The sequence below is a fragment of the Acanthochromis polyacanthus genome, chromosome 12 (assembly GCF_021347895.1).
Source record: "Acanthochromis polyacanthus isolate Apoly-LR-REF ecotype Palm Island chromosome 12, KAUST_Apoly_ChrSc, whole genome shotgun sequence".
Lineage (NCBI taxonomy): Eukaryota > Metazoa > Chordata > Actinopteri > Pomacentridae > Acanthochromis > Acanthochromis polyacanthus.
In genome coordinates this window covers 13,943,460-13,965,067 of record NC_067124.1, presented here as the reverse complement: position 1 = coordinate 13,965,067, position 21,608 = coordinate 13,943,460, and the positions used below count along the sequence as shown (strand labels likewise).

General features: G+C 39.5%; 1 protein-coding gene across 1 annotated transcript in view; it reads right to left on the bottom strand.

The window, feature by feature from the left end:
- The window catches only part of LOC110948720 (exostosin-1a), a 42,863-nt gene that overhangs the window by 11,517 nt on the left and 9,738 nt on the right, over window positions 1-21,608 (bottom strand). The window contains 2 exon segments of the mRNA XM_022190403.2: window positions 44-151; window positions 5,238-5,331. Coding sequence (XP_022046095.2) covers window positions 44-151; window positions 5,238-5,331 — 202 coding nt within the window.

Below are 21,608 nucleotides of genomic sequence, written 5' to 3'. Positions count from 1 at the left end.
GTTCCTACCATTACATTTCAACTGTAGTAGAAGCTGTCCTTACCTGTAATAGCAGCCTTTCATCCCCAATAACTGCTGCCGTGTTCCAGTCGATTATCTCTGAGAAGGGAAGCTCCCAGCCATTGCTTAGCATCACTGGCACACAAGCTGCCTGCAAGCACAACACAAACACAAAATACGCCGTTAGTTAACGAGATGAACCGTTTGAAGAGTGGAACCTGTGACGCACAAACGCACACACAGCATGGAATTAATACAAAAATATACAGTAAATGTGTTAAATCAGAGGTGCAGAGCAGTTTCTGATGCCTTAACTCCTTAAAATATTTATGCTCAAAGGGAACCGACACCCTTGTTGTGTTACAATTTGTATTCCTACAGGCAACAAAATGTAGATACACAGAGAAAAGTAGATATTTAACATTTAAAAACTAAATCACTGTCCAATCAAATAATGAAATTCATACAACAGGATAAGCACATTCCACTAACTGCAGAACCGCTGCAGTACCTGGAAAGGCAGGTACACTCTGAAACGTACTCGAACAATAAACCTCTGCATGTAGGAGATTAATGAAATTGCACTGAAACGTGTATCCGTGTGTGTGCATGTCCTTGTGAATCCTTGCACCCATTTGTGTGTGATAGTGCAAACGTGTTCTCGTTTGTGCTGCGACTTTAATTCTGTGTGTTGGTTATGTGTGTTTGTAAGAGCTGGACAGCACATGCAGTGTTCTGCCAGCAGTAACCGGCCCTGTAATCTGTTAAGCGGGGTCCCATTCACTGATTGGTCACCACACATACGTCCAGACACAAACACTCCTGCATCAGAGTGCTGCAGTGCTCGTCTAATCTCCTTGGTGTCATTAGCAAAGGTAGCAATCTGCTGAAAGGCTGCCATGCTTTACCTACTTATCTGCACTCACAGAGCAATCAACTAGAGACTCCTGTGGTTCAATCCTCTCCTAACTCAGCATATTACACACACACACACACACACACACACACACACACACACACACACACACACACACACACACACACACACACACACACACACACACACACACACACACACACACACACACACACACACACACACACACACACACACACACACACACAGAAGAAACAGCCATTACTAAAGCACAGTGCTGTGAACTCCCTGCATTTTGCAAACACATGTAAAGACAATGTGACTGTGACAGTGGCCTTACACATGTCACATGACACCTGCAATGCACAACTTGATTCTACAGCTTTGTGTTTTACATTTAGTGCTGAATCAGTCTACCACTGCTCAACCTCACAGTCCTCAGTTCAGTAACGTGTACATCTCCACTCCAGACGACTGCACTGCTTCCTTTCTGACCATTTGGAATACTTTGTTTAGCCATTGCAGCACAGTATCACACCACAGTAAGTTTGCCTTCCTAAATTCTCCAGTGTCCGCCTGCTCTACTCAACCTTTGTGCTTTCAGTCTAAGGCTGTGAGTTTATAGAGACATTAATACCTCCAGGCCGTTGTCCAGCCCTACACCTCAGCCATCTTCTGCATGCTAACTCTGCAGCTACACTGCATTCTCTCCCTTTGTTGATCTGGTCATCAGCCCACTGTCTCACCTTGTCTCACTCTTAGCTCCCCTGTGGCACAATTATTTTTGCCGTTCAATTCAGAACAGAGACACTGTCCATCTCCTGTTGTAAAGTCAAAACTCATCATTCTCCTTCAGAAACATCCCTCTTCTCTTATTTCTCTAGACTGCTGCTGACAATACTTGACACAAGCATAACTCAAACAAAGAAAACACAGCAGCTGGGGCTTGTTTTGACTTTTTGATCACATAAATATTGACTCCTTTTTGTGCTTTGCACTCAAACCCAGAGTAAGCCACTAAAGGGTGAAGACACCTGCTATCTGAAGCTAAATATCTTAAATCTAATCATACAACAGGGGAACTGCAAAGCCTGTTCCTATATGTATTCTTCAAAAATACCTCAAAAATATGTATGGCAGCTACATTCTCATGCTGGTGCCCAGAATTTGTGAAAGTAAAAAGAAAGCTGCCCTTTTCACTCTGTTTATTATCAATCCCTTAATACCCTGCAACTGTATGATGTCATATTAATCAAATCAATAATTTATGTTTAGATATTGTAAATATGTACTTTTATAATCACTGTATTCAAGATGTAATGTACCATTTCCTTTGATTTTCACAGATAAACATTTGTCTTTCCAAACAGTTCAGTTGACCCTGAAGCATTGCCAGCAGACGTGTTTAGAAAAGTAAAAGGTCACTCATGATAAAGCATAATAATTTGAAGGGAAAATATTTTTAAGCATTTCCTTATATTTAAATACTGACTGAGGACAACCAGTCCAATACCAGACCACATTTATCATAATTAATCGGCAGTTATCTTGAGAGAATCCTCATTTACTGCATTATCACGAGGCCTGGCTTTCAAAATCTTGCCATAAATCTAAATTACTGGTCAGCATCACTGAAATACTCTCCTTGATTGGCCTGTTGTTTTCCTTAAAAGATTGCTACAAGGGACCCAGATAGCAAACTATGGGTGAATCAATGTTGAATCTGTTGAGAACTAACGTAGAAATTATACAGAAAGCGCAAGGTTGATAAAATGTTGAGTCAACGTTTGCTTACATAGATTACATGTTTGCAAACATAGATTCAACATTAATTAAACATTGACCTGTCAAACATTTTAATTAAACCAAAATACAATGTAGATTCAATGGCATCTTTTAAACACAAACTTCAATGTTGACAAAATGTTGTTGAATCAACGTTGATCCATCCATCAATCTTCAACCGTAACCACAATTCAACCTTCTTAATCCTAATTCAACATTGATTTAACATCTTTTGCTATCTGGGTAAAGTGTGATTTATGGTTGAAAAGCAAACGTTGACTCAACATTTTATCAACCTTGCGCTTTCTGTATAATTTCTACGTTAGGTCTCAACATAGATTCAACATTGATTCACCCATAGTTTGCTATCTGGGGAGTAATTACAGCATTTAGAGGAGGCTTCACAAAATCCAGATACAGACAGAATGGTGAGTCTATCCGGACCCAGCTAATATGTTGTCTTATAAAAGCAATACATTGTGAACATTTATATTTAAAAATACATTCGCTGTTGATTATAGTTGTGCTGCTTAAAATTTATAAGTTAGTTAATGAAATTATTTGTCTCCAATCATTCCAGACCTATGACTTGAACTGAATAAAAATCTGATACAGACTGAAGGGTTAAGGTTACAAATACATGCAAAACTTATATTTATAACAGTTTCTCCAATGACTCACAGAGAACACTGCATAAAGAAGCTTACTGTAGAAGAACGCCTATTCTAAAAAACAAAAACAAAAAAAACAGTTTGTAAAATGCAGCATGAGTTTTGGTTACACCCAGCCTAATGACAATCCAAAGAGACTTGTTCTGTTCTCCGTGAATAAAAAGCAGTGAAAGGTAAATTTTCCTCTAACTACCGTAAGTGAAACTGTTCATTAAATATATCTATTTAAGCCACTAAAGAAGCTTCAGAATCTCTGCATACCTAAAGGGAGCAGACGGGTTACGTGAGTAAGACGATTAGGGAGATGAATTAGGGACACTCCCTGAAAATTACACATCCACGTACAAAATTAAGATGTTTGTCAACATAAGAAAACATGCATCTATGATAAGCAATATGATCGAAACACATGAGGAAAGAACAGACAAGAAGAACCAGGCAGGTGGGCGAAGAAATTCAAAGGAGTAGGAGAAAATAGAAACAGAATTGAAAAGAAGGAAGTAAAAAGAGAAACAAGATGGCAGGAACAGCAGTAAGACACTGAGTCACAGGCAGCTGAAGTAACACTGGCTGCACAATAACAAAATGACTGGCAGTGGGTGAGAGAGCAATTCAGACTAAATCAGTACTTCACTTTTTCCGTTCTCCAGCACTGATTAATGGATTTATTGTTTGGTCACACAGCATTGAGGCTGACGCATTACTAAGGTTTCTAGGAACAGTTCAACTCATGTTTGGTCATTTTCTGTTCAGCTGTGCACTCAAGTCGGCAAAATGCACGTCATTGATGTAAGGACTGTGGAAACTTGAAAGCATTTAGTACAATTGGGACAACTTAAGTCACAATTTTGCATTATTTCTTAATAAAACACAGACAGGGTTTCTGCAGATATCAAAAAGTCAAATTTAATATTTTTTGGTGCCATTTTAATGCTACACTGTAAAAAATGTTAATGCCACAACCAAGAACTCAACAAATTACAAGGGTTTGGTTTTTTGTAAAAGATGATTTTTATATGAAAACTGTCTCTACATTTCACTATTTCTGAAAAAAATCCAAAAATTAGGCAAGAAAATTCCCCAAATTTCTGAAAATTTGCAAAACCTTTAGGAAGAAAATTCCAATAATCGCTTAAAAGTTTCCCTTTAAAAGTTTTATTAAAAAAAAAAATCCTCCAAATGTGACAAGAAAATTCTTGTAAATATTTTCAAAAAATGAGTAAAAATCCTCCAAAAAAAATCCTAAAAATATCTAAAGTGATTATATACACATCAGTAAAACTTCTATTTTCTTTAAGAACATTCACAAAAACATCAACCAAAATCCAGCGAAATTTGCCAGATTTTGGTTGATTTTTTTTTACCCCACCAAAAAATGTTCAAAAATTTCCCAAAAATGTTGAAAACGTGGATATCAGAAGTTTCATTGTGAAAAAATATTTTTTTCCACATCGCCAAACTTTCAAACAGGTCAGTTTAGACTCGCAGGACGACACGAGGGTTAAAAACATGCAGTTTTTGGCAACTGTACCCAACCGGCTGGAACGATTATCACAATGATTCAGCATGTTTATGCAGATGCACATATCTGATGAATCGCAGTCTATATTTATATATTATTGCTGTCAAATATTTTCTTCAAAACTGCAGAAAGATTTTTTAATGCCACTGAGAATCAAATTTAATGATTTTTAATGCCATTTCAGGCTTTAATTTTTGCAAAATCAACTTAATGACAATTAATTCTTTTTAATACCCTGCAGAAACCCTGACAGAAATTATTTTCTTCTTGAGGAATCAAGCTGATACCATTGCAGCTACACTGTATTGTCTGAATTACTACTATATACTACTAAGAACTGGGCCTCACAGCAGCAACCAACATCTGTATTTGTATCACTGACCTGCAAGGCCTCCAAGAAGCGAAAGGAACCCAGCCGTCGTCCTCGAGGTACCAGACAGAATGTAGAGTTGTACAGCATCTCTCTGTAGTCATACCTGCAGAATGATAAAAAGGATAGAAGAACAAATGAAACAAACCTGCAGCATGTATTTATACACGGAAGCTACTAACAAAAGATGACCGAATATAAGCAGTCACGCAGAACACAGATAATGCACCTATGCATTGGTTTGCGAGATGAAAAAATAGATGAAAAATGGACAGAAGCACCTCATTAAAAGAAGTGAATTCAAGAAATACAAGGCCGAAGTTTCCTGAAAGATTCCTAATGCAGCAGCAGAACAAAAAAGTTGCCTTTTTTACCAACAGAATACCTGGAAAGCAGTAGTATTTTCAGGAAAAATCCCATTCTTTGATGCTGACTTTTCCCTCTTCACCTTTCTCCACCCGTCTTTAAACCCCTTTGCCCTCTCACCTGCACATCTAAACATCTTTCGTCCTTCTTCCATCCAATCTAAGCCTCAGTCAGCACTTGCTTGGATTAAGGAGCTGCTTGAAATTCCTTTGGTGTCAATATTATACGTGTGCAGAAGAGAGTGCGAAAAAGCGTGCAGGTTTGTGTTGCCTGGTTGTGCAATAGCTTGGGTTTTATAAAGTAGGACTGGAAATGTGACTTTTATTTGTCAGTATATTCTTTGCACACAGGCATACATGCAAATTTGTGCTATATTTATAACACGCTGTGGTCCCATTTGCATGAGAATGTTAATATGTATGTACAGGTAAATGATCATTTGTGTATGCATCCTGTGAAGGCCATCTCTGCAGCCTCCTCTTCATTGTGTGTGCATACAGATTTATTCTGTCTGAGGCTGCACTCCTGTGTGACTAAGTAAACTGCTAAACACCAACAGTAAGGTAAAATCCTCTGCAGACCTGATGCAGCAACCGATCCACTTAAACTCCACAGGTCACTACACAGCCCAGACACATGTCAGCATTATGTCATGCACATTTGGTAACAGCAGAGCACAGCAGTATAGAGGCAGTTCTTACTTAGCACAAAATAATATAAAGTGTTTCCCTCGCTGTGGCTTACAGGCATTAATCTAAACTCCATTCCAAGCAACAGCAAATGTATCCTAAAAAGTTGTCTGACCAACATATGCTTACTTATAGCTGCTATATATTTCTACTGTTATATTTTAGTCAAGACTTCAATCACAGAGATGAGTTTTCTGGGTGTTATTGATTAAAACAGCCTCCAGAGATGCATATGAACCGTACGATTTTCATGAATACTGCAGACACACAAGGCCAACAGTTCTATTTATGCAATTGCTGGGTCATCTTAAAAAATACCATACAAACTACCATTACTCCCACCCATTACAAAAAACATTTTCAGGTTTATTGTCAAGCACAAGACTTTGTATTATTGAGCTGTTTCTACTAAGCATTGTAAAATAACCATCATATGGGAGTCACAAATGAGCACAATGCAAAATATCAACTTCAGTGTTGAATCAGCTTTGGTGGTGATGAAATATCATATCTGGATAATCCCACTTAAGGCCACCCATGCCATTTACAAGCAACAGCCTCTACAATGACTTTGGATACGATTAACAGCTAGAAAAAGCATAAAAGCAGCAGCTAAGCTTGATGTTGTTCATAATAATACACCATAAGTAACATGGTATAATGCACACAGAAATCCATTACCAATGCAGTCCGCATTAGAAAACCACAGCAAATAATGCTACGGACACGGCACCATCACAGATGCTGCTCTGATCTGTGCATCCATTACAAAACAGTGATCTGATTCATCAGCATGACTCCATCACAGATTTGATGGGCCATCATTAAGTATGACAAACAAATAATTTAGCACAAGACACATAATAACTGGCCACTTTTGCATGCCTATAAAAACAAAAGTATAGGTGCAGTATCTGAGCGTGGCTGGGTGTAAATCTCCCATCCATTATATTTCCTGTCTGTGCAAACTCAGAGAAGACCAGATGTTCCTCTCCCTGCATACCTCCATTCTTCCCTGCTCTTCCAGATGGCTGCCCGTGGGGAGGAGCAGGCTCACAGTGTGCTACCGCATGTCAGTGGAGACGTTAAGGATGGGTGTTGAAAAACATTTTCCTTTTGAACCAACTCCTGCCTCGGTGTACACTTTTTCTGCTACTTTTTGCTAGACTGTCAAAATGCAATGTATGTCGGAGTTCAACAGACGAGCGTCATCGTTAAAAAAGAAAGAAAAAGTGAAACAGGCATTGACGTCAGCGAGGAGTTGCTCATACCCTGCATCTCAGAGCAATGTCAGCAATTAACTCTGCATGATGCGAGGTAAATCCTGCCTCGTCCCATATTTTCAGTGCTCCAACATGCAGATGGCTGCTGGTGAGGAGGGTAGTCGCACAGTAGCAGATTGGTCATCACAAAGTAATGTAATGAGCTTAAGTCAGGCTTTTTTTTGCCACTTCCTTATGCTGATCCAATTTGAAATGCTCAAAAAATGCTGTAACTATTAAGTTATTACTTTCACCCCAGGAATGCTATGAAGGTAAACTACTGTGTAGCTGGAGACGTTAAAATTAGAAGGGTGCCAGTCATGAATATTATTTTACCCTACGATATAAAACCGTGTTAATGCACTAGATCTAAATAACGCAGGTAGTCAAACCAAACTGCAGAACAGTGTAACCTGCTGCAGAGTTGCATACAATGCTTAGCCTCAGAGAATGCATGTAGTGGATGCAGTCACACCCACTCAGGATTTAAGCTCGACCAACTGTTCAATCAGAGCGACCACACTGTTGACATTTCCTGACCATCCATTTGCTCTTGGTCAGAAACTACCATCTTTTAGGAATGGCAGCTTTTTATATGACCACTGTGGGCATTTGAGTGACAGAGTGAGGAAGAGAAAGATGTGGAGACAAGCAAAAGGGAACTAGTAAGTCTTCTGTGAGGCATACTAATAGAAAACAGCCCATTAAATAAAATAACTTGATTCCAACTAGTGTAAATCTCTTCTCTTTTTCTCTTTTCAAAGTAAATTATGGGTCACACAACTGTCTGACTCGCATGCACTGCAGTAACAGAATGGGGACTTGTCTTGGATATAATGTTATTTAAATGTTGCTGCTAGAATAGGTTCTAAATTCAGGAAAGGAAGAACCTTCTAAGTCTTATAAAAGTCAAAAGTCAAGTAAAAGCAGCGATCCTTTTATTTAACCCTCAGGCGACAGAGTGGGGTTTTTTATGACCCCAGCCATACAATTATATTTATCCAAAAAATGTTTCCTACCATGAATTTGTCAGTCTACTTGTCCTACAGCTGCTCATAGTTTTCTGTAGAGATCGACCAACTGGTTCGACAAGGATAATGGAAACTTGTCTGGGGTCACTTATGACCCCAGAAAGATGTATAGGTTTTTCACTATTGTAGGCCTTAGTTTTATTCATTTATTTCTACCTTTAATCGCTATATTTCAGTGTTTTGCAGTGCACTATAGCTGGCAGACCTACATTTTTAGCCACAGCTGTCCTGGGGCAGACTGACTGGCTGCCAATCCACTCCTACAACCCCTCTGACCACCACCAACATTACACAGCCTACACATTCATACACCAGTGTAAGTGGCAGCACTGGAGGTAAGGTGGGTAAAGTTCCTTGCATTGGACGAACGGCTCTGCCACCTGAGCCACAGCAACCCCTAATCTAAATGCTTCTCTGCATGTTACATTGCACACATACAGACAAGATGTTTGTGTAGATTTTGTTTTTATGTACTTTTGATTTACTATTGAGGAAACAAAAGGAATAAAGTTTTAAAAGAAGTGGCAGACAAAGCGTGTCTAAATAAATGTTATTGCGTTCTTACAATGCATCATATTGTGTTCATATGGTTTTACTTTAGCTTTGAGTCAAAAATGATTAAAATCCATGAATAATTACAGAAGGTTATTGTAGAATATCCATCTTAAAATGCAGTGGAGTGGAATAGGTAAGAAAGCACAAAAAGAGGCACTAAAGTAGACATATTCCTGTGTAAAATATAGTGGGGTCATAAATGACCCCAGTCGGTCATTTTAGTCACTAAAATAGCTTGGTCGCTTGAGGGTTAAATGTGAAAGTGGAATAAATATATTTTGTCTCTAAAATCTATGAATAATCACGCGAGTCGCGATCACAACATTAATCGAAAAAAATGTGCTTCTCATTTTGGTTATAACTATGCAACCCTAGTTGGAAGAAGTATCAAATAACAGCTACTTGTATTAGTTTTGAAGTCTGCAACTTGTACAGAAAAAAACAGAGAAAGCTAAATGAAAGAGCTACTCATAAAACTGAAGCCGTGTTTATGTTGCCTATGGGAGATGCCAGCGTGTCGTCATTTGTTATGGTCACGTGGTACAAGACCGCTGCTGGTTGGCAAGAACCAGCAGTAACATAACGGTTTGCTACGAGAACGATATCGGGTGTGAAACAAATACGTAAAATTATCGCTTTTCATGAATGAAATTGCACATGTATTTACCACAATGGTAATAGCGTGTGTAGTTGTTGGTTGTACAAAGCGTTTTGAGAAGGGACCAGGCTTGAAACTTCACCGAATACCGATTTCAGGAGAGAGAAGATGGCGGTGACTTCAGGCCATCAACAGGAAAAATTGTAACCCAGTAAGCAGCAGAGATTGTGTTTGTGGCTCCCACTTTTCTTCAGGTAAACTATTCAACAGTTTAGCATGTTTAGTATGTCCAACATTGAGCTTATTTACCAAAAGATATTGATTTAGTGTCGCATCCTTCGCGTGAAGCGATCTCTACACTTTCGGTTTGGTTCAGTGTTGTCATGTGTTACCGATCGCTTTTTAGGCGATGAAAGTATACTAAAGTCGAATGAAACATATTCAATAACATCTCCTTAAGCCAGCAGCCTCATATTTGTAACCATATTTGTTTCTGTATGCGTCTAGCGATCGTTTTTTTTTAGAATTTTCCTATTTTCGATCACCAATGCTGTGGGTCTGTTACTGTTACATAGAAGCCATACTGCAGACAAAAAATACAGCAACTTCTTGACATTTCTTTGACATCTTGTTGAAGATTAACAGAAGATATATTATTTTTAATTCATAATTTTATATTTTTGGGTGGGTGTACTGCCCAGCGGTGTCAATCAATTAAAAATAAATGTCGGTGAAGGAAATGTCCGGCCACAATGAAGGATCGTCAACCCACTCAGTCTTCAAATTGTAGGGATCTGGCAAGGTTTTACTGTTTCCCTGATATCTCAGCTTACTCACATATCTTTGTAGGGCCTCAGGTGATAAGGATTGAGCATAATCGGACAATTTCACGGAAGGATAGTTCGCATTGTTATCGTCAGCTATTGTTCCTCTGGTTCCTCTTGCCAACCAGCGCGGTAATCACGTGACTTCGTGACGTCACTGTTTGTAAACACTGGCGTCTCCCATATCTTTAGGCATTTGTGAAGTAATTGTTCACTTAAATATGGGAGGATCAAGGCCATGACAAAAACATTAATATCACTCTCTACAATGAATGTCTACATAGCACTGACTGACGTGAAGAAAACAGATATACGACCAAGTTCCCATTTTAGATGCAAATACTTGCCTCCATGGCAGATCAATAATGATTCATTCCTGGCACATTTCTAACTTTTCTGGGTCTCTCATTCGGAGAAAGAAATAATAGAAAGCACTTGACAGTAAAATGGTAAACCTTCAGTTTTAATGCTGTGAGAGTCCTACTGTTATGTCATCTTTATATAAACCTATTCATTCATGGATGTAATTAAATGTCATTTATTAATATTGCAGGAAAGGAGCACAGTATGAATCAGAAAGAGAAAAGAATAACAAGAAGTGAGCTGGGTCAAGAAAAAAGATCAACCAGTCTCCTAGCAACGAGAATGGATGGTGTGAAAAAGAAATGCACGGCTCACTTTGTCAAGTGCCGGAGGAGACTCAGAAGAACAGCCAAAGTGTTTGTCTCCCATAATCTGAGCAAGAGACCACACACATTTACTGCATAACAGCTCTCAGTGAGGACTGCAATCAAAGAAGCTCTATGACAAATCTAAGTGCTCATGTGGGTTTTTCCAAACCGTCTTCTGTCCTGGGACAGCATCATGGAGTGGAATCATCTACTTCTAATTATGCAATTACTTGTTTGTTCAACCTCTAAAGAAAGTGTAGCAGCAAAAGATTATTTGATATTTATTAATCTTAAGGAAATACTATATTGCATCTCTTCACTCTGCCAAACTATTTTTTAAATGATAGGAAGGTGCAATTAGATACTCCGTGTGGTTTTTGTGCTATTTTGCACATTGCAAAATAAAGCAGTCAACAAATATACATTCAGATATTCAAAATAAACTGCAATTCTTACTGTATTACATCCAATTGTATTACAATCTTGCACAAAGGTGAAATTTTCCAATTCATTACAGAACAGATTTAAAAAAAAATATATAATCCTTCTTATTATTCATTTAACAATAATGACAGCTGAGTATGGGACATTTGGTTAGATATGACTGGTTCTGCAGTTCACCATTTGCTCAGCTACAGAATGCTCGTAAAGTTAGTTTAAAAGCAGAGCAAACACTGAGTGACTTCTTTTCGGGTTGTACGGTGTGATAACTCACACCACACATTTTAATCAAGCAACTTCTTCAGTTGACACTAAGCGTATGCACGAAGCTCAGGTTGATTTGGTCCAGTGATTATTTCAATAAAGCTTATTCAGACAAGATGATGGTGTCCTTAATGGTGGAAAAAATGAAAGCAGGACTACTTGGTGCAATTCTAAAGCTGAATATGCTGAATCCTGGTTACAGGGAGAATCCTCATGAAAGAAGAATTCCCCAAGATGAGCTTCAGAGGGAAAAATTAAGGCAGCTCTCGCACTATGCTCTCTCACCTCATTTCTATCCTATACTAACTTCATATCCAATTTTCTGCTTCCTCTTTTCTGTCACAGTTGAGCCAAGTTGATAGGCAGTTGGCTGTTGCCAGGACCATGAGTTCAAGCCAGAGGAATTTCAGCCTGAGAGGCACTGAGTGAAAGTGAGTGTCATCGGATGAAAAAGGGGAAAAGAAGGAAAAACAGCAGCTGACAACTGCACACTATATCCGAGCCCCACACAGCAAGAGCCACCCATGGCAGGAATGTCAGACACAATGCAAACACACACATAGTGCCCAAATTCAATCTCAACACACATCAGAGCAACTTCAATAGTTCAAGACACTGCCAGGCCCTCACAGACCCAGCTGCTTTGTTTCTTGACAAGCCAGAACACCAGGACGTAGACATGTACAACACAGAGTGACAGGCCCACGGAGGGAGAACTAACAGACTTTGCTCATATATACAAAATCTCAGAAACTTCAAATAAAACCAAACACACTCATTCTAGAAGACTTGTTTTTCCTATAATATAAATCAACACGCACTGTGCTTTCAAGCAGGACAGCAACGATTGCATGACCATTTTAATCTTCACAAGGCAATTTTTTTTAGCATTCCTCATTCTCATGTTACATGGGGTGAATTTGTTGTCAATACATGATGGGAAGGAGACTGGTGTATATAGAGAGTGTATTAGACCACTGCAGAAAGTAATCCCTGAGGAAAGGGGAAACATAATACATTAGCTGTGGCTTTACTGAGCTTGTAGGGAACTGGTACACCAATCCAATACTTGATTCCACTGACAGAAAGTTTCACTTTTCTGTGCATGTGTGGATTCAAATTACACTGATTCCTATTCCAGCAATGCAATGTAGTGAAACCTCAAGAACCTCAAGAGATGAAGACACAATTCAGTGGCCAGAATAACTGCAAAGAGCATGACACTAACTCGCCTGAAGTTATGGAGCTTAAAATACCCCAGTGGCCTCAGGATGGGACATTACAGATTAACAGCTAAGACTATCATGAATGAGATTCACTGCTCTATCTTGTACTTAATGGCGTAGTTAATCTTGACTGTTTTACCTGCAGCCATGATAGATGAGAAACTTTTTTTTTAGCACTGGCGCTGGCTAACACTGCCTAGAGCTAGGATGGGGACAGAATACTGGGACAAAAAAAAATGAAGAGTGCAGAGCTTCAGGGAAAAGAGATTGTAATTGAAATAAACCTTTTCACAAGCACTGATGCTACTACACTTGGGCCAGATCACTCATTGTTTTAGCATTAACACTGTAGTGTGTGCATGTGCAATGGTCACCGTGTACACAACACCCAAGTCTGGCTTTCTGTGAAATTTAAAAGATGATAGTACATTATGAAGACTCCAGTTTGTCCTTAATCTTTATCGATGGTTTCCTAATGGGTCCTAATTCCCCACTAGTAAAATGCCTACAGAGGAAAATTAAGTAATCCTGACACTGACGTAATTTCAGATGTCTGCTGAGAGAAAATGGAAATACAATTTGAACATGCCTGTAAATATGGTAATTGATAAGTTATGTCTTGTGAGAAAATTATTTTTTTTCTAAGAGTAAAAATAAGGCAGAATCAAAGGCAGCTGAAGGCTAGGATAATGTCCTCATTTCTACCAGCCCTCTTTGTGACAATGAATGGAAATGAGTGGGATCACAGCATGTGATCATTTTCAGTACACATGTTCTCAAGATAAAAGCTTATAGCTTTTACACTTTATTAGAAAAGAGAACACTTTTGGCAATGGCACAAGAACTTACGCTGCTGCTTAATGGGCTTTAACAAGCACTATGTGCTCCACCCTGAGTCAATGGAGCCAAGAGAATGTTAGCACCAATATGGCTTTTTCAAAAACAAAGCCTTTACTCATTTCCTCAAGGCACCTTAGGCTCACTCATCTTCCTCTGGTTAATGAGTTCAAAGAGAGCTTTATAAAACATTTACAGACCCACAGAGGGGGGTCTGAAGCTCCACCATATTACACGACCCCAGGTTAATTCACCTAATTACAACGCTTTGAGTCTTCTATCACTCGTCTTTTTCTTCTGCCTCTTCTCAACTCTATCCATGTTAAGCCCTCTCTAAACAGGAGAGTCAAAAAGCAAAAACCTTTCATCTCTACAATTACCGCTCCACAAAATGGAGTCAAACACGACAAGTAACTCCACATACAAACTGACCAAATGAAGCAGAATAATCAACATTCAGCAATGAAATGCTTCAGTCCTAAAAGAGCAAAATTTCACTGACTCTTTTATGAGCATGAAAGCAGCATTTTTCACATCTCTAATCAGCCGTCCATCAGCTTGATGAGTCTGATGAGTAGGATGCTTTGAAGTGCTCTCTGGACACTATAACTAGAACAAGGGACTCTTGGAGATAATGAAATGACTGTTGTTAATGGAACAGCCATTAGTGCTGGAATGTCAGGGATGACTTGTAAAGTCTGGCAACATAAACATGTCAGATCAGACGCTAAGGGTCAAATTACAACCATGGACTGCCTGGCCTCCTTGGCAATAGCTAAGAATGATTGAGAGTAATATAAATTCATGCAGACTATTTCCTGCATTTCCAAACATTACATTAGGCCTCAGCATTATAGTCTAATCATTAAAGCTTTTATAGCTGGCCTTCAGGAAAAAGGGAAAGGTCTGTACTATTGTGTATTCAACTACATTCTCATTTTTGTATATTCATTTTGAATTCAGACGGGCAGGGTTTCAACTTGTTTAGACTTTAGACTGACAATCCCACAGATCAACCAACAGGACGGTTCTGGTAAATGACTAATCAATGAAGGAATGCATGAATAGTTTCTAGATGGTCAGTAAGTGTGTCCTATTAGGAACAAAGGTGGAAGTTGAGCAGATTACTCTAAGCAGCCTCTGAGCTTAAAGGAATGCTGTCAACCAGCCAGTAGCTGACTTATGTTGGAGACAGAGCCTTGTTGGTGATGCTGGTGTTCTGCAAGAGAGATAAGTCCAGGTCAGGAATGTCTCTGTTCCTGGGCCAAGCGGGGTGGATGGATGGAGGAAGAGATAGAAGGATGTGAGAAGGCCGATAGTGACGGAGAGAAGGATTGAATGACATAGAGGTGGAGGGAGAAGCAGAAGGAAACAGGGAAGCAGAGAGTGATGAATGGATGAGAACTGAGAAGGGAAAGGAAGAGTGGGAGGCAGAGGAAGAGTGATGAAAGACGGGGTGAGACGCAGGGAAAGAGGAGAATAACATACGTAATGAATATGGAAAAACAGAAGAGAGCAGAAAATAGGCGCAACATTAATTGGCAAAAACAAGGAACGCGAAAAAGGTTGAAATTATGAGAAAGATTATGTGCAGCTGTTCAAGTATCTGTATATGTAAAAGTATATGAATGCATCAATATGCTAATAGCTTTTCATTATAATTTTTCTTCACGAGGGTGAAAAATCCTGTCACTTCACAGGCAGCCTCCTCCCTTTTATGGCAAAGCAACCATGACAACAGCCATGACAGGCAGAAGGGGGCTTGGTAATGCCTCTCCTAGTTCAGAATATGGGATGTTATCAAGCAAGTTTGCTATCAGTGCAGCATCAAATGGACTTGTGGGCTGTGTCTGATCTGATCCAATATCCATCATGCTGGGAGAGGGATTTAGATAAAGCCTGGCGGCTGAAGCTAGGCTATGCCTGGACTGAGAAGTCTGTTTTGAAGCACTGTGTTTGTTTGTGTGTGTGGGTGCGATTTTGGACAATATCAGAGGAGTAATGCAACAGCCAAAACGCAGGGCCTGTGTGCAACAAAGCGAATGTGTATAGGCAAGAGTTCTTTTTTTTAAATTAGCCTGAACCAGGAGAAAATATTATGTAAGTGTTTCAGATAGACAGTGTAGTTGAGAGAGAGACAAAGGGAAATGCCACATATATTGGTCTTCTACATCTTGGATCTTCACCCTTTTGGGCAATAAGGGTGAGTGCAACCACTAAAATATAATAATTTTTGGTCATTTAACATCAAATGGTCCTCAGGGAGGTTCCACAACTACCCACAGTGTGTGTATTCAGCAGATTTCACAGGCGCCATGTCCTCATAAAGTAAAAGTAGTTTGAGTGAAAAATGTTCCACCCACTTGTGTTCAGTAGATTATTCAAACAACCAGGCACCCGTATGGCATATTGAAGGCATTTCTTCTTTAACAACATCTCAAAGACATGTATGTCTAAACTTAAATTACTAAGAAAAGAATGGATGGATAGGCGTTTTTATAGACACAGGAAAAAATACACCATATTTTGCAATTTTGGTGAACTAACGGTTTAAAAAACACCACATGAAAAAGACAGAAAATACAACCAGTTTGCACAACCTGCTGACGATGACCAGCGTCAAATGCTGTGGGAAAGGAAGAGCTAAAAGTGCAAAACCAGTGTGAAGTAATGAGAAGAGCGCCTTCATTCTGCTGCTGAGAGAGTAAATTAGTGTCTCGCCAAGTCGAGCTGCCAAAAATGAAGTGTAAACACAGTCTTTTAGCTCTCAAGAGGGAAAAGATGATTACCTCACAATTACGAGACCACAGAGGAGAGAGAAGCCCCATTGCCTCAGTGACAGAAAGAGAGATTACAGGGTAGCGGCAGTACTAATGATGATGTGGAAAGTGAAAAATACTGTAGTGTATCCCAGAGGATACACAAAACTGCAGTAACTAGCAGAAACTTGTGGCACTTGGCTAACGCATTGGTAATGCTCTTCAAAATGAAACTTGAAGAGGGGATGTCTTATTTGTTGCATGTCTGCTGCTGAGTTCAACTGTCGATTATCTAAGAGTCTGTTTCAGTAAAGCAGCGTCAGTGAGTGGACTTTTCAGTTCTACATTTATATCACTACTAGGCCTGTCAAATATTTAATAGTGAACAACTGAAGAGTGCAACATAATAAATATAATTAGCTAAGCACGACACAGACACCACAATCAAGCAAATAAAGTTCTAAAATTATTTTACTTTATTTCACATTGTCCGTTCATGCCCACACTGTGATGCCGAAGCGATACATTGTACAATCCGAACCGCAATCATCTGAAGTGTGGGAGGATTTTAGACAGAGAGATTGCTCTGTAAACACTACAAACTGGAAATGGCTGATCCCACTACTACAACTTCTGCACCAGGACTCATATGAACGGCATCTCAGACCGCAGCCACAAACAGCACTGTCCTGTTTACTAACCCCGGCCAAGCATGATGTGGCCTGTTACCATTACCATTCATCATCTCTGGCTGTTATTCAGTTCTTTCATGTTTTCTGTATATTTTAACGGTCATGTACATGTAAGAACTTGGCTTAAATAACTGCTTATTTGCTTATCACTCCAGCGTTGAAGCGAATCCATGTCATAACCATTTTCAGCTGTAAATCAAGTATTGTACTTCAGTAAAAAAATGCAGACTCTCTTTTTCAGTGAATGGGTTTCTTTGACATTCGTTGATCAAGTTAATCAATGTGACCTTTTTTAATTCAACATTGTAGAGACCTGAGAATTCTATAATAATGATTGCACAACCGGACAAAACACTGAAATTTAAAAAAAAAAGTTTTGGACATTTATTTAACCAGTAAATTAACTCTGAGGTTAGTTATTATATTAACTGAAACTAACTGAATCTGAATACTTGATTAAAAACTGTTAGAAGTAGGGCATAGATTACATTATAGGATTGCTGTTAACGTTTTCAGAACCATACACAGTCGGTGTCAAGTGTTAAGTACTTTGGGTGATTGGCTCGCTTCTAACAGGCACATTTTTAATGGCTACTGCACTCCTTCTGATAAAGGCTTACTGAGAGGCCACATTAAAAGCAAGACTTGTAAGTCTAAGTGCTGCTGAAGTGTTCCATTCCATCACTGTTCCATAAGCAATCCATTCAATCCACACTAACTCCGACCTGTTTGGCATCCATGTCCTCAGAAACAGCCTGCCAGAGAGCAGAAAAGCCAAACTGTCTTCAACAGACTGAGCGACAGCAGAAATTTCCCAGAAGAAAATAGCTTTCATGTTGCTTCAACAGGAAGTCAGCAATGCTTTGATGTGTAGATTTACTGACTGCATTCATTGGAAGTAAAATAATAAAGTTCATTGTCTTTGTGGGAGCCTGACCTGTAGAGATGCTTGACAGAGGAAGCCAGGGTAAAGAAATGTACGTACTTGAATCATAAAAATCGTTTCTCCTAAGAATCAGTGTGGACCAATACATTTGACAGAATGGTAGTAAATCTGCTACAGGAGATGGAGGACATCTTGCATTGGCCTAATAAATCCTCATTCACTAATGTGATGACTGTGTGAGGGAACGACCTAATCCTACTCTCACAAATGTACTAGGTTTGTGGATAGTGCAAATTCTACTGTGAAAATCTTAAATTATTTTAAAGAGAAAATCACATATATACAAAAATTAGATGTGGTGAAATCAAATTTATTAAAACATTTAAGGTAAAATGGAGGGCAGAAGGGGACCAGAAAGTTTTTTAATTATTGTGAGCCACTTTAAGAAATGTTATATTCTTTCTAAGTCAGTACCTTTTTCCAGTAGAACATGGGCAGCCCAGCAAATACCAAACTATTATCAGTGGCCTTTCAATGTTGAACACAAAGTAAAGTTAACCTGATCTTGGAGAGGAACCTAGACTGTAAAACCACACTCTTTGAGGAAGCTGAATTCCTCTATATCCTCACAGCCACACTGGCCTAGAACAAAGCTTTATCATCCGTTAATGAATTCCACGGCCAGCAGTACTTGCGGCTGCAGGCAGGTAATTAGTTTAAACAGCGGGAAAGATCAAAGTCAACACTTCCTGTCTCGCCCTCTGGTTGTGACCTCACAAGGGGAAGTCACAGACTTTACCGGCTGAGAAAACGAAAGAAACTGTATGAAGCTTAGCCAACAGGCTCAAAATCATGGCCTAAAGAATTTTAGTTTGAATTATAGCAACTTACCCCTATTTTAAGACAACAAAAAGTGTTTTGAGTGTGTTAGTATTTCACATTTGTACTTGTTCAGTTATTCTGTTTGATCTTGATAAAATTTGGTCAGTTTAAATTGACTAAGTCTAAATGGCCACTTAATCTGTTAAGGACTGCAACAAAAAAACAGGTTGAACCAGGCCATCATTTCACAGGAGAGTTAAGACTATCACATACTCAGGGTTATCATCATGTGTGCTCGAGTTTCCCTTCCTCTCACGGTGCTAGCTAAGCCGTTATCTGACAAAGTGAAGTCCAAAGAGGACAGCGAGAGATAGCATATCTTAGTGTGTGTTTGTGTGCCAGCTTTATCTGATGATCCAAGTCACTATCCAGCCAAGCTCTGCAACATGGTGGCTGGTAATTTTTTCAGGGCTCCCAAGTGTGGTTACATTAACACAGCATTGGTCTAACGCGGTGACAATGATCCAACGCCAGAGTACCTTAGAGAAAAACAAGAACAGTGGCCCAACTCATCAGGCTAAGTCAGTCAATTTCCCCACAACGAAACACTAAGGCTATATTAAGCATAAAAAATACATGCAACACCAAATATATTATATCAAGAGTGCCAGACAATGAGAGTGGGCTTTGTAGGTCTCTTGTCCTCACTGACTGAAGGATTAAAAACTCGCAGGATTTGACTAGCATTGGTTTTAGAGTGGTGCTTAATTCTCCATGTAGCTCTCACAGCATATTTCATTGTACATGAGGGATAACTGAGCTCCTGTCATGGCCAGCAAGCAACTTATCTCAGTGTTTGAAGGACTGGAAATGTGCTTAACAGGTCACGCAAACACTAGCTTGCTGAATGGCGAGTCACTTCCATTAAGTTACGTCTTTGTCCCTAATGCTCCACCAGCAACGGTTCAGATGACTTTGCTCGAACAACCTATCAAATATTAATATTAAATCTGCTGTGTCATTCTTCGCTTCTCTGTCCTATTCTACTGTGTCACTAAAGGTATTTTCAGAGGTAGACTAAATTGTCCTGACACAATCAACCGGTCACATTATTCGCATGAGCAGAGAGCAGAGCACAGACTGGGTTTGCGGTGGACCGGAGAGCACTTTTCTTTATTCCACTACACCAGAAGCTTTAGCAAACCTCCTTAATCAGGCCAAGTTGTCAAAAGTGCAACCATAAAGATAAACAGTTACTACACTTCATAAAAGGGATGCCTGCATTTCACTACCATTTCTGCTTCTCTTCTTCCACACACTAACCCTCTCAGATCTAAGCCGGTTTTGGCAGCACCCTCTACCTTCTGCCATACTATGGACTGAATGGATCACACTCTGGCATGTGGACATCCCTTTCCTTATTTCACTCTCACTGCATTCCAAGTGGAATACATCACCTGCACATGCTGCCAAGGACAAGACATACATCATCCTGTCAGGGCAAGATCTGCAATAGAAGGGGGAGCATGGCAAACAAATGGCACTGCCCTGTGTACTGAACAACTAGCCTCCAAAGTGAGTGAGAGTGTGACTACAACCCATTCAGGCAAATAAAGCATATTTGAATTTGAATCACAGGGAGAGACTGTGAAAGGGAGAGGGAGAGGGAGAAAGGGAAACCACTGCAACCACTCAAGCACATGCTCAAGTACACAACACTAAGATGACTACTTGTGAGCCCATAATGTGCCAGATTTAGACTCTTCTTAAATGAGCCTTCACTGTTTTACTGCAAGTCACTGGGCAAGAGTAGACTCAAAGGTTAAACGGACAAACCTACTTCACCGACACTGGTAGTAATTAATGAGTGATGAGATGACAACACTGATGGCAATACCCTCTGTTCACCCTCCACCTCCCTCTCTATAAATCCTGGCAGTGAAAAACGAGATGGCAATAAATTGAAAAGTGAGAGGACTGAACTCTTCTGGGAAATAGTTCGCTTTCGTCAGTTTCCCAAATAAACCAGACGTATGTGGAAACATACATATACACACACAGCAAATAAACACGCAGTAATTAGCATACTTTGTATGATAGATATCAACAGGAGGCGACTACACACAAGAGTAATCATGACCAGTCTGTGCATAGTGAATGCGTTGATTCTGCGTTACATTATTTAACAAAAATCATGCATTTTCCTGTTATTTCTGTCCATTTTATGAGCAACAATGTCTATTAGAATGAAGCAAATCCATCTCCGCTGACAGCACTGGTGTAAGCACCGGGTTTCACAAGCATATACTTTGACACATTAAAAAAGTACTACATTCAACCACAATGGCTACGCAGAAGCTATGTTTGCCTGAGAGATTCACGCTAAAACAGCATATTGATTGCCATGCATTCACAAGAATGCAACAAATTTTAAGTTCCCGCGCTCACAAAAAATGGTTG